This window comes from Chrysochloris asiatica, unplaced genomic scaffold (assembly GCF_000296735.1).
Source record: "Chrysochloris asiatica unplaced genomic scaffold, ChrAsi1.0 scaffold00032, whole genome shotgun sequence".
Lineage (NCBI taxonomy): Eukaryota > Metazoa > Chordata > Mammalia > Afrosoricida > Chrysochloridae > Chrysochloris > Chrysochloris asiatica.
In genome coordinates, this window is record NW_006408550.1 from 11,896,868 (window position 1) to 11,911,375 (window position 14,508).

A 14,508-nucleotide genomic window follows, 5' to 3' on the forward strand; every position below is an offset into this window, starting at 1 on the left:
ACAAACTATGTGTGGATCATGACAAACTATGTGTGGATCATGGCAAACTATGGCTAATGTTGCAAAGAATGGGAATTCCAGAACACTTCATTGTGAATGTAAGGAACCTGCACAAAGACCAAGAGGCAATTGTTCAAACAGAACAAGGGGATATCGAATGGTTTAAAATTAGGAAAGGTGTAAACCAGGTATAAAATTAGGAAAGGTATTATTTCACCATACTTATTCAGTCTGTATGCTGAGCAAGTAATCTGAAAAGCTGGATTATATCAAGAAGAATGTGACATCAGGATTGCAGGAAGACTCATTAACCTGTGATATACAGATGACACAACCTTGCTTGCTAACAATGAAGAGTCTAAATATTCACTGATGAAGATTAAAGTCTACAGCCTTCAGCATGAAGGATTGTACTTCACTGTAAAGAAAATAAAAATCTTCATAACAGGGCCAATAATCAACATTAAAATAAATGGAGAAAAGTTTCAATTTTTCAAAGACTGCATTCTGCTTGGATCTACAATCAGTACTCATAGAGGCAGTGAAGAAATCAAAGGACTTAACTGCATTGGGAAAATCTACTGCTGAAGTGGTAAAGACCAGAGGTCACTTGGAAGACCAAGGTGTGCCTGACCCACATCATGATATTTCCAGTTGCCTCATATTCATGTGAAAGCTGAAACAATGAATAAAGAAGACTGCAGTAGACACAGTACATTTGAATAATGGTGTTGGGGAAGAATACAGAAAATTCCACTAACTTCCAGAAGCACAAAGCGAGCATGGTGAGACTCCGTCTCTGTACTTTGGGCATGTGGTCAGGAGGGACCAGTCCATGGAGAAAGACATCATGTTTGGTAAAGTGAATCAGTCACTTTACCAAAGAGGAAGACTCCCAGTCAGATAGACTGATACAGCAACAATGGGCTCAAACACAGCATTTGTAAGTGTTTTGTGTTGTTATGCATAGGGTCACTATGACTCAATGGCACCTAACTGCATTGTACAAATGAAGCTTTAGCACATGAAGTCTAGAGAAGATGTCCAGCTGCCCCAGGGATGTTAACTCTAGCTGTCACATTCTTGAGTCTCATGCTTACCAAGTGCTTTGTTACTAAATGCATCACATTGAAGCAAGTATGCAGTAGATGAAGCTTGTAATTAGTATTTGTAAAAAGTATCATAGATTTCCTCAACTTTGGAAAGTGATAGTAGAGCATAGTAGGTAGTAAAACATCTGTAAAAGCAGACAGTGGAACATCTTTAGCTCTGGGTATCTTTTCCCTTCATCATTGCCGCTATTGGTATATAGTTTTAACCTGATTTTACACAATAAAGGCATGTTGGGAGGTAGACAGACAGACAAAAGGGATAGATAGGGAAACAAAGTTTTCCTCAGGTTCTGAATCCTGCTAAGAATGGCCAAGGCAAATAACAACAAACAAAATTATGGTGATGACTCTTCTATCATTGGCTAGTACAGTAATTTATTATGTGTAACATTTTTCACAGTCACTGTTCATGTTTTAGAAAGTTATTGTTGTTATTAAGTGCCATCGCGTAGATTCCGACTCATAGCGAGCCTGTATAGGGTTTCCGAGGCTGTAAATTTTTGTGGGAGCAGAAAGCCTCATCTTTCACCCTTGGACTGACTAGTAGAGTCGAACTATTGACTTTGCAGTTAGCAGCCCAGCTCATAATTCATTATACTTTTTCACTGTTTCCTGTATTCTTTACTGTTTTTCTTTCAAATTCTAAACTTCCACCCTCCCTATTCTGTGGTCTACATGTTGTGCTGGTGTAGAACTGCGTAGTAAACATTTCCAAAGGAAGTCCATGAACATCAAATACCATTGTAGCATTGCTTTCTTCATTCTTTAGTCAACCCCGGTGCTAACTATTACAGTGTCTGACTTAGTTCATGGGAACACCAAGACCTCTTTCCCTCTATTAAGAACTAAACTGTTTTTCCTCCTTAGGAAGGTGTAGTTTTTTAAAAAACTGTTTTATTATGAATTATATGATAGTTTACATGGGAGAACATTAGCTTTACATTCATCCTATTGTATATCGTTTCATTGCCATGGTTACAGTCCTCTCCGTGCATCATCAACCAACCAAAGGGTATACCCCGCAAGCCTGCCCCCTGGTCATCAGCACACAGCCCCTCTCCCTCTCTGGGTCTAGAGTCCCCAGCTGCTCCAGCTGCTCCATCTCTCCACGTCATCATCTCTACCTCCATCTCTGGTGTTACTGTTTCTCCAGGTAGGGTCCTGCACTCCACTCTTCTCCCTTGATTGTCTCAGGAGTCTCCACTCCTCGCCTGCAAAGTCAACCACTTCCTTCCTTTTGCTACAAAACATCTACCTTTACATTTCCAACCCTCACAGTCAGTCCTGGTATTAATTATTCACTATTGTACCACATGAGCGCTATCCCCATCTCCTTTCATCAGTCCCGCCTAGACAGATTGGATACTACTCAGTGGAGATTCTAGGAAGGTGTAGTTTTAAACTGAATATTTTAAAAAACAATGTGGTCGTTGTTCTGTAAATAACTAGACTGTTAGTGTGAACGGAAGTACCAGAATGAAGCGCTCACTGTGCAGGATAGTGTGCACTTTCCACTAGATGGGAGTATGAGATAAGCAGATGGAAGAAAGAATCCCTTCTAGCAGCACTACAATAGACGGCCGGCTTTTCAGCAGAGTCTCGGCGTGTACACAGGAAGCTAAATCAGACTCGCGCGTGCTCTTTCTCTCTGGGACTAAAAAGTCAAATTCATGTTTTCAGTTTGTATATTTTACCTTCCAAGAACTCAGAACACAAACATTTGTAATTATTTGTTATTTGGCAAAGATATTTATTTATGAATTTTTCTTATCTTTTTTTAAAGATGTGGGGTTTATTTATACTCTTTTTTAGCTATTTGGGAGAATCTCAGATCTCCTTTCTTGCAAGTATTTGATATTTTCTATTTATTTACCAATCTTCTGGATGTAAAATTGTATCTTACTGTGGTTGTAATTTGCCCCTCCTGGATTACTATGGTGATTAAGAATGGTTTTTTATGATGTTTGGCCATGTATGTTTCATATTTTATAAGATATAATTTCAAACTTTTTAAAGTTATTTTTCTATAGAGTTTATCTTTATTTCTTTATATGTACACTTCTCATTATTTGTTAGCTTTATGTTTATGCAAGTATTTTCTGAGTTGATAGTTTTATTAAGTGGAAGGCCCTGATTTTTTTTTTTTTTCCTGTTGTTTTAAGTTGTATATTTTACCTAAGGACTGCTTCTTTGCTATTGGATAGTCTCAGTTGGGGAAGGAGGCAGTGGCCTTGAACAGTAAGAAATGCCATGAGGGCCGAGGCTCTGTTGTCTGTCTTTTCCTTCATAGCAGAGCACCTGGTAGGTAGATAATAAGTGTCTGAAACAGTGAAAGAACAGTATGGAGGGAAAGAAAAAGAAAGGAAAGGAAAGGAGAAAGATTACAATCCCAAATCTAGACTTATGATCTGTAACTGGAAAAGCTTTATCCATCTTTCTATCTTCCATTTAAAAAAAACACAAAGCAAACTTGTGATAATGGCTCTGAACTTCTACCATGTAGCACCAAGTGAAATCTCAGGCTGTAATAGTTTTGGGGTTTTTCGTGTTTTGTATTTTTTCTGGGAGAATGGGAGTGCGACTTAGACTTGTCCCCTTAAGCAAACACTTTTTAATCACAATGTGACTTTTCAGAAATCTTATAAATTTGAGGTAAATTTTTGTGTTTCTTTCTTGTTGAAATTTCTGGATAGCTGCTTATAACTGAAAACTCAAAGCACTGCTATCAAGTCAGTTCTGACTAGTAGTGATCCTGTCTGTATAGGCTTCCAAAGGCTGGAAGTCTATATAGGAACAGAACGCCTCACCTTTCTCCTGCAGAGCAGCTGATGCATTCACACTGCTGACCCTGAAGTTATCAGACCAACACATAAGGCCAATGCATCAACCCACTACACCACTGTTGTTGTGATTAAATGCCGTTGAGTCAGTTCCGATCCATAGCAACCCTGGATAGTGTTTCAAAGGATCAGCTGGTGAGTTTCAACTGCTGACCTTGTGGCTCAAACCAACTTTGCACTGGTGATGGTGGTGGTAGTTTGCCGTGGAGTTGGTTCTAACTCATAGCAACCCTGTATAGGGTTTCCGAGGCTACACACCTTTATGGGAGCAGAAAGCCTCATCTTGCTCCCACAAACAGCTAGTAGTGTCGAATGGTAGTTTCAAACTGCTGACCTTGAGGTTAGGAGCCCAATTCATAACCACTATGCTACCAGAGCACCTTAACTTTGCACTAAGACTCAAAAAAGACTTGCTTATGCATAAAGTATGTTTATTGTTGTTGTTAAGTGCCACTGAGTTGGTTCCAACTCATAGCACTTTCTGGTCTGTAAGTTTTTACAGGAGCAGAAAGCCTCATCTTTCTTCCATAGGTGAAAGTAGCTTGTGGGTCTGAACTTCTGACCTTGTGGTCACAGTCCAGTGCTTATCCTACAGAGCCACCATTCTCTGTACATTATATGTAGAACATGTGTAAAAGGTGTCTGTACTATAAAGGTGTAAACAAACTTAATTATTGATTAGATACAGTTAATCTTCATCTCCAAATTACAGAAAAATATGTCGTAACTGCAAATGCGGCCAAGAAGAACATGATGTTCTCTTAAGCAATGAAGAGGATCGAAAAGTGGGGAAACTTTTTGAAGACACCAAGTATACTACCCTGATTGCAAAGCTAAAGTCTGATGGAATTCCCATGTATAAGCGCAATGTGATGATACTGACCAATCCAGTTGCTGCCAAGAAGAATGTCTGCATCAACACAGTCACCTATGAATGGGCCCCTCCTGTCCAGAATCAGGCACTGGTAAATAAAGGGTGAGAGGGTCCACTTAAAGTTCCTGAGCTGCTGAGGCAGAGCGATTCCTTTAGGGAGCTAGTCAGTATCACACGCCCCAGGTCTGTTCACTTTCTGGAGTTCCCATGACTTTGACTTGCTGACTCCAGTCTTTGGAGAGTAAGAATCAGCAATCATAAAATTTTCCTGACTACTGAGACATGCTCACCTCTTTGTGAGCAGGGTTTGACATTTTTAATAATAGATTAAAACAAATGTTTTGCATAAATCTAGTGACTCTTACAAATTCCTTTGGAGAAGGTTTATCTTTATAAGATGGTAAAGAATGTCTAAAGGATACAATTTCTGCCATTGTTTAGAGCTGAAAAAATGTTCAATACTTGATTTTACAAGACAAAGATGTGTCTTTTGTGTCAAGTTCCTCCCATGACTGTAACAACTAAACAGGGCTTTGGATGTCTCTTAGGGAAGGTATCTAAAACATGGTAGCAAATCAATTGGTGTATTTTTTAATAGTGTTAAAAATGCTGATGATTCATAAGGTCATTTTAAACATTTGTGCCTGAAAATTTGTGTTTTCTTGTAATTATACATTTGTATATTTAGGGCAAGTACACAACAGTAACCCAAATCTGTTTACAATTTGAATTAAGCCTTGATTGTATATTATGTTCATTTTAACCGAAACAAATCCATTTAGTGTGCCATGTTTGAATGTGCTAGCACCTCAGGGTGTTTATATTATGAACAGTAATCGTCACTGATAGATAAAACTGGCGTCATTATAAGTAACTTGGTGCTGATGTGTGTTATAAAACATTTCACTGTCTGATAGCCAAGGCATCTCCCACGTTAACATGACTCTTCCATGATCTAGGCCAGACAGTATATGCAGATGCTACCCAAGGAGAAACAGCCCGTGGCGGGTTCCGAAGGGGCTCAGTACCGAAAGAAACAGCTGGCAAAGCAGCTCCCTGCTCACGATCAGGACCCTTCCAAGTGCCACGAGTTGACACCCAAAGAGGTGAAGGAGATGGAGCAGTTCGTGAAGAAATACAAGAACGAGGCTCTAGGAGTAGGAGATGTCAAACTTCCTCAAGAGATGGAGGCACATGGCCCCAACAGAACATACATCCCAGGCGGGGATAGAAGCACCGCAGCAGCTGTGGGGGCCATGGAGGCCAAGTCGGCCGAGCACAAAAGGACACAGTATGTAAGTGAGGGGTCACTTCAATGCCCGATTTGTGCATTTTACAGGTTCTTCCCTTTCTCGGAGTCCTGGTGTGGCATATTTTGGGGCCGTTCCTCTGTTTCTGAAAGGGAGTTGAAATAAATAAATTGAATTAAAATTCAGTTTAGGCTGGTTTGAGAGAATTGTCACATTTAAACTTCTGTCTAAAGCCAAGGTATCTGATTATCTGTTGCCGAGGATGATTGAGAGTGTTGTGTATACACAGTAGTGGGCATTTGGCTGGAATATAACATGCTAGTGTAGAATCTTTGCTAAGCATGATTTTGGTGTTCATTGTTTATCTCTTCTCATAAATTAAGAGTAATATATGCTTAGATTGATTTGCTTCTGCTTGAGAGACTGTGCCTAAAATCCATCTTTAAATTAATGGGGATATTTAAAGTCCATCTTTTTTTTTTTTTTCAAGTTTCTATCAGAACTTGAAGTGTTTTGCTGTAGCTTGGAGATAGAAAACAATCGTGACTCAGTTGAACAACAACAAAAAATACTAAGCTTACTGTCATGTATTTCTCAGATATTAAGTGAGCACATCAATAAGGCTTAGTCCACTGAAAAGAGTACTAATAAGCTCGAAAGTGATCATTTTTTGAAAGAACACTTAAAAGTGAAATAAAAAATACTATTCACCCTTTTCCAGAAAGTGCTACTTCTTGCACTGAGTTAGATGTGAACAGCTGGGAGACAGCCAAGAGATTCTGTTCTACAGACATACAAGCATTGTAAGGTCTTCATGGATAGGTTAGTAATTGCAGCAGAAATAATTTCTCTGGAAAGTTGTCTGTCTGCCTACTGAAGGTTATCATTAGAAATGTGAGTTGTTGAGGATCTGACTTTGGATGGCTTCCCTTTCAGGCCTGCTACCACTGCAAACTGAATATGAAGGAAGGCGACCCGGCTGTCTATGCAGAGAGGGCTGGATACGATAAACTCTGGCACCCAGCTTGCTTTGTCTGCAGTGCCTGCAGTGAACTCCTGGTGGACATGATCTATTTCTGGAAAAATGAGAATCTGTACTGTGGCAGGCATTACTGTGACAGTGAGAAACCCCGCTGTGCTGGCTGCGATGAGGTAAGTTCTCGGGGGCTACACCACCATGTGGTCCCCTTGACATCGACACCAGGCCAGCCTTAAAAAGACAACAACTTGAACTGGGTAAACATCAGTTGCCTTATTTATGTCCTAAGAAGTTTAATGAAAGGAACTTTTAATTTCCTTCATTCTAAGTATCAGTGTTACTTATGTTGACTGAAGAGAGACTGACCAGAAACACCAAAGATAGATTTGTACTAAGCTGAATGATGGACCTAACTTGCAACATTAGGTTATCAGTTTCAAAATTCAGACCCGCAAAAAGTATCCTGATATACTTGTGGGTTTAAACTGCTTATTGCCTGTAGAACCTCTCTTTGTCACTTAGAGTCCCCAAAACTATAAGTGGCTCATCTTATTTGTATCCTCTTTCTAGCTCATATTCAGCAATGAATATACCCAGGCTGAAAACCAAAATTGGCATCTGAAACACTTCTGCTGCTTTGACTGTGACAACATCCTAGCTGGGGAGATCTACGTGATGGTCCATGACAAGCCTGTGTGCAAGCCATGCTATGTGAAGAATCATGCTGTGGTGAGATTCGGGTGCCTTCATCTACCTAGGACTTGAGTTTGTGCCTCTGTAAGCTTCGCACCAGTGGGAAACTGAAAGCCCTTCTCTCATGTAGTAGACGAGTGATTCCTATCCAGAGAGTGTTCAAAGTCCAGGCAGTTCACAACCAGTACAGTGCATTGACTATGACCCACGCCAGCATTTCTATTGGAGCAGTTTATACTGAGCATTAGTAGTGCTACTTGATAATAAAATTTCCACTTTAAAAAATAAAATACCACCCTCTCTCTGAGAGCTCTGGGGGACGGTCCTTGGTTTATTTCAGCTTCTATTCCTCAGTTCTTTGCCACCTTGTGGCTTGCATCTTCCCTCTCTTCAGGCTTGCTTAACCTTTTAGGTCTCAAAAAAAAAAAATTTGACTTGAGACACCCCTGCACTAAAACAGTGTCATTAACATAACAAAGACATCTCCTTCTCAAAGGCAGTTTTAGCCACAGGTAAATTGCTACTGTTGCTGTTAGACTCCATTATGCACAACACACTCAGCCCTGCCCGTCCTCAGTCCTCACAGTTGTTCCGGGTAAGGCCATCGTTGGACTCACTGTGTCAGTCCTCTCTTTAATGGACCCTCTACCCAGCAGGATGTCCTTTTCCAGGCACTGGTCCCCAGTGAATGTGAACCTCACCTCTAAGGAGCATTCAGGCTGTACTTTTTCCAAGACAAATCTGCTTGTTCTTCTGGTGGTCCATGGTACTTTCAATATTCTTCACCAACACCATAATTCAAATGTTTTGCCATATTCGCCATAGGTAGCGTAGTGGTTATGAGTTGGGCTGCGAATCTCAAAGTCAGCAGTTCAAAACTACCAGCCGTTCCACAGGAGAAAGATGAGGTTTTCTGCTCCAGTAACAATTTACAACCTAGGAAGCCCCATGTAGGGTTACTATGAGGAGGAACTGACTCCACGGCACACCACCACCACCACTACCATAGTCAGTTATGAGTCATAGTGACCCTGTATAGATTTCTGAGGAGCAGCTGGTAGACTTGAACCACTGATCTTGCAGTTCAAACTGACTTTTCAGCCCAGCACATTAACCCACAGCACCACACCAAGACTCCACCATAGGTATGTTGTTGTTGTTGTTAAGTGCCATCGAGTCTGTTCCAACCCATAGCAATTCTGTATGGGTTTCCAAGGAATGACTGGAGAGCTTTAACCACTGATGTTGCAGTCAAGCAAACTTGCAGTCCAGTGCATTAGCCCACAGTGCTACACCAGGACTCCACCATAGGTACGAGGGTTAGGGTTAACAACGCAAACTTTGGGGGACACAGTTCAATCCATAGCAGTGATAATACAATCAGAATAGCTTCCTTGTTTCTCAAGGAAGATTAGGTTGACATAATGTGTGAATTAATCAACTGTAATTTCTTATTAGAAGTAGTGGCGAATAGAAAATATGAAACATATAGTACAGGCCTGAAGTAGCTAACAAGACTTCACTTTTACTACCTAACTCATTTCTCCATGAGTAGCAGCCACATTTGGAGGTCTTTTCAAGTAAGGAGGCTCAAACTAAACTACGCTCAGCCCACCCATTCCCACAATCATTTCTCCATGTTGTTGTTGTTGTTAAGTGCCATAGAGTCGGTTCTAACCCATAACGACCCTATAAAGGGTTTCCAGGGAGCGACTGGTGAGCTTGAACCACAAACCTTGCCGTTCAAACCGACTTTGCGTCTAGCGCATTAACCCACAGCACCCCATCAGGACTCCCTAATTCCTGACAATCCCCATAAGACAGCAACATTAGTCACTGTCATCTATTAATGGACATTTTTGGTTACTTTGTTTGTTATAAAACTTAAAATGGAAAATGTGCAAAGTAGAAGACATTTGGGCTACCCAGTACTTTGGTTAGTTTTTTGCTATGCTATAAAGAGATACTCATTTATTTTCTTTGTATACATTTTCAACTAAGAAGAAAATGATGTTTGTAGATGTTTACTTTCGGATGTGCATAGGAGTCTGGAAGGAGTATGCATTTATGCATAGGGATCTGGGTGTGAAGGAGCCCTGGTGGCGCTGTAGAATAAGCACTGGTTTGCTAACCACAAGATTAGCAGTTCATACCTATCTGCTGCTTCACGGGAAAAAAATTCACACCCTTGGAAACAGGGTCTTTGTGAATCGGAACTGACTTGACAACACCTAACAACAACATATTGTAGCTACAAAGGGACTTGAGAAATTTTGTGGAAACATGGAATTATAAGACAATACAATTTGGCTTCTGGGGTAAAATGGCAGAGTAGTTAGATGCTCTAATAATTCAACAGATTGAGAGAATGATCAAGAAAGCTTCAGATGAAATCAAGGAAAATATAGAAAAAAACTATAGAAAATTTAAGGAAACAAACTGACAAAATAAATGAAAAAAAAAAATGGGTATCATATAAAATTAGATTACCCCTAAGACTTCAGAAATAGATAATACACTGAAAAGACAAAAAAGAAGAATTAAATCAATGGAAGGCAGAATTACTGAGTTTAAAGAAAAATCTCTCAATATTCATCTACTAAAAGAACAATCAGAAAAAAAGAACAAAAAAAATCTGAAGAAAGCCTTAAATTTATTTAAGTGGAACACTATCAAGTGGAGTAACTTATGTGTTATGTCAACCCATCTTTTGGAGGTTTTCCTGTCTTTACCAAGCATGATGTCCTTTCTCCAGGGACTGGTCCATCCAAATAGCATGTCTGAAGTATGAGAGACAAAGTTTTGCTATACTGGTTTCTAAGAAGCATCCTGGTTGTATTTCTTCCAAAGCACATTTGTTTGTCCTTCTGGCAGTCCTTGGTACTTTTAATATTCTTCTCCGACAACATAATTCAAATGCATCAATTCTTCTGTGGTCTTCCTTATTCATTGTTCAACTTTCACATACATATGAGGTGATTGAAAGTATCATGGCTTTTGGATCAGGCATACCTTGTCCTCAAACTGGTATCTTGGTTCTTTAACACTTTAACGATGTCTTTTGCAGCAGATTTGCCTGATGCAATATGTCTTGATTTCATGACTTCTGCTTCCTTGAGTGTTAATTGTGGATCCAAGCAAAATGAAGCCTTTGACAACTTCAATCTTTTCTCCATTTATCACAATAATATTTATTTTTCTACTTATGAGGATTTATGTTTTCTTTATATTGAGATGAAATCCAAACTGAAGGTTACATAGTCTTTGATCTTCATCAATAAATATTTTACGTTCTCTTCACTCGCAGTAAGCAAGGTTATATCATCTACATATCACAGGTTGTAAATGATATATCTTCCAATCCTGATGTAAATGATACTTCTTCATAAATTCCAGCTTCTCAGATTATTTGCTCAACATACAGATTGAATAAGTAGAACGAAAGGATACAATCTTGGCATACACTTTTTCTGATTTTAAACCATTTCGTATCCCCTTGTTCTCTTCCAACAATTGCCTCTTGGTCTTTGGAGAGGTTCCTTGTGGGCACAATAAAGTATTCGGGAATACCCATTTCTTGTAATGTTATCAGTAGTTTGTTATTATCTATAAAATCAAAAGCCTTTACGTAATGAATAAAGCACAAGTAAACATTTTCTGACACTGTCTGCTTTCAGCCAAGATTCATCTGATGTCAGCAATAATATCTGTAGGGCCATGTCCTCTTCTGAGTCCACTTGAATTTCTGGCAGTTCCCTGTTGGTGTATTGTTACATCTGTTTTTAATTTTCTTAAGCAAAATTTGACTTGCATGTGAATATTGAAGTGTTCACTGATTTCCACATTTCATTCTTTGGGACGGGCACAAAAATGGATCTCTTCCAATTAGTTGGCCAGATAGGGTTCTTCCAAAGTTCTTGACATAGAGGCGTGAGCAGTGCCACATCATTTCATTGCGAGATTTCAGTTTGTGTTGCATCAATTCCTGAAGCCTTGTTTTGGCCAATGTCTTCAGTACAGTTTGTGTTTCTTCCTTCAGAACCATCAGTTCTTGATTATATGCTACATCTTGAAATGACTGAACATTGACCTTTTCTTTTTGGTATAGTGATTCTTGTGTATTCCTTCCATCTTCTTTTGATGGTTCCTCATCATTCAATACTTTATCCATAGACTCCTTCAATATTGCAAACTTATCACATTTCATTATAATACTTAACTTTGTCATCTCGGACTGTCTTTTGAAATGTTCTGTTCAATCTTTGACTTCCTCATTTCTTCCAGTCGCTGTAGCATCTCTACAGTCAAGAACAAGTTTCTTCTGACATCCATTTTGGTCTGTTCATTCTTTCCTGTCTCTATATCATCCCACAACTCTTCTGGTCTTTGATCATTAGTGTCTAATGCATCAAATCTATTCTGAGATGGTCTCTAATTCAGGTGGGATATATTCAAGGTCATCTTTTGGCTCTTGTGGACTTGCTTTAATTTTCTTTGGTTTCAGCCTGAACTTGCATATATGAACAATTGATGGTCAGTTTCACATTTGGCTCTTGGCCTTGTTTGAACTGATGATGTTGAACTTTTCCACTATCTCTTCTCACAGATGTAGTCAATTTTATTCCTGTGTATTTCACCTGGTGATGTCCATGTGTATAGTTGTCTTTGATGTTTTTAAAGACGGTTTTTGCAATGAATAAGTCATTGGTCTTGCAAAATTCTATCATGTGATTCTCAGCATCATTTCAATCACCAAAGCCATATTTTCTAACTACTGATCCTTCTTCTTTGTTTCCAACCTTTACATTCTAATAACCAGTAATTAATGCATCTTGATTGCATGTTTGATCTATTGTGTGCTAAAGAAATTGGTTGTTGTTGTTTTATGTGCCATGAAGTCAGTTCTGACTCAAAGCGACCCTGTATAGGGTTTCCAAGAAGTGACTGGTGGGTTTGAACTACAAACCTTATGGTTAGTAGTCCAGTGCTTATCCTACAGTGTCATTCCAAGACTCCGAAGAAATTGGTAGACTTCTTCAATTTCATCATCAATGACTTTAGTGCTTGGTGTGTAAATTTGAATAATAGTGGTATTAACTGGCCTTCTTTATAGAGCTACAGATATCATTCCTATCACAGACAGCATTATACTTCAAGGCAGATCTTGAAATGTTCCTTTTAAACATGAATGTGAGGCCATTCCTCTTCAGTTTGTCATTCCCGGCATAGTAATCCATTTAGTTGTCAGATTCAAAATGCCCCAAATCAGTCCATTTCAGCTCACTAATGCCTAGGATGTTGATCTTTATGTGTTACATTTCATTTTTGACAACTTCCAATTTTTCTAGATTCATACTTTGTATATTCCATGTTCCAAATATTAATAGATGTTAATGTGTATCTGACATATTGTACTGTAATACGTAATAGTTTCATAGACTGATTTTCAGAAGTGTTTTGCCTGATCACCCTCCTTCTAGTCTGTCTTAGGCTGGAAGCTCTGCTGAAACCTGTGTCCATGTGTGACACTGCTGACATTAGAAATACCAGTGGCATAGCGTCCAGCATCCCAGCAACATGCAAAATACAATAGTATAACAACCAATAGGCAGATAATGGCTGAATGTATACACCTCCATCAACAGTGGCTGACTTAACCGAGTTACAAATAGGGGGCTCTCTTAGTTGTGAATTCACGTCCATTCACCATCTGAAGAAATATGTTTAGTTTGTTCAAAAATAAAAATGTCACATCATGGTTTAATCTCTCATCCTCCTTTCTTATTTGCATTCTCAACAGGTGTGCCAAGGATGCCACAATGCCATTGATCCCGAGGTGCAGCGGGTGACCTACAACAATTTCAGCTGGCATGCCTCAACAGAGTGCTTTCTGTGTTCCTGCTGCAGCAAGTGCCTCATTGGGCAGAAGTTCATGCCGGTCGAAGGGATGGTTTTCTGTTCTGTGGAGTGTAAGAAGAGGATGTCTTAGGAGAGTACCAAACAATATTGATCCATAGTTACCCCAAGTGGTCTACATTTCTATCTACTACAAAATTCAATTTGAAGAAATAAATGGAAAAAGAAAAGAAACCCTAAAAGAAATCAGATTTTGTTCAATATCTTTCCTTTTAAGTTTTAAAATCTGCTTTTAAGAATTTGATTAAAAACTAAGGCAGAGAATTTTATCTCTCTCTAGGTCTATCTGTAAGAGATTTTAATTGGGAGCTTGATTTTAAGTACTTAATCTTTATATCCCTTCTCCCTTGTGCCAAACCAGTGTAAATGAAACACTTAAAAAGTAGTGTCATGTGTGGGAAGGTGACCAAGTCTCCTTCTGTATTCTCTCTTCCTTCATATGTAAGATGAAAAGGACATTGAGCTCTCGCTCACACAGAAACTCAGCATTCATTGCCTCATCTTTCCCATGGAACTTGGTGACAGCATTGTGAATTCCTGCTGACCGTGAACATGGAAATGCAGCGTAGTTTGTCCAGCTCTGCTCATTGTAAAGCTAGTTTTTGATTTAGGCGGAGGTATCATTTCTATACTGCATTTCTCATTTTTAAAAAAACTTTCCCTGTTATTAAGTGCTGTCTAGTCTATTCCTGCTCATAGTGACCTCGTATAGGTTTTTCAAAGCTGTACGTCTTTGCAGGAGCGGAAAGCCTCATTTATCTCCTGTGGAGCATCTGGTGGTCTAGAACCACTGGACACCCTGTGGTTGGCAGTCCAGTGCTTATAGTACCTCTGAGACACAAAC

The 14,508-nt window shown here is 39.3% G+C and overlaps 1 protein-coding gene across 1 annotated transcript in view; it reads left to right on the forward strand.

The window, feature by feature from the left end:
* TES (testis derived transcript (3 LIM domains)) overlaps window positions 1-13,839 on the forward strand; it is a 64,161-nt gene extending 50,322 nt beyond the window's left edge. The window contains exons 2-6 of the mRNA XM_006859358.1: window positions 4,646-4,917; window positions 5,786-6,121; window positions 7,013-7,228; window positions 7,626-7,784; window positions 13,549-13,839. Coding sequence (XP_006859420.1) covers window positions 4,646-4,917; window positions 5,786-6,121; window positions 7,013-7,228; window positions 7,626-7,784; window positions 13,549-13,737 — 1,172 coding nt within the window. The 3' untranslated portion in view covers window positions 13,738-13,839. The remainder of the gene's footprint in view (window positions 1-4,645; window positions 4,918-5,785; window positions 6,122-7,012; window positions 7,229-7,625; window positions 7,785-13,548) is intronic.
* Window positions 13,840-14,508: the final 669 nt, after the last annotated feature.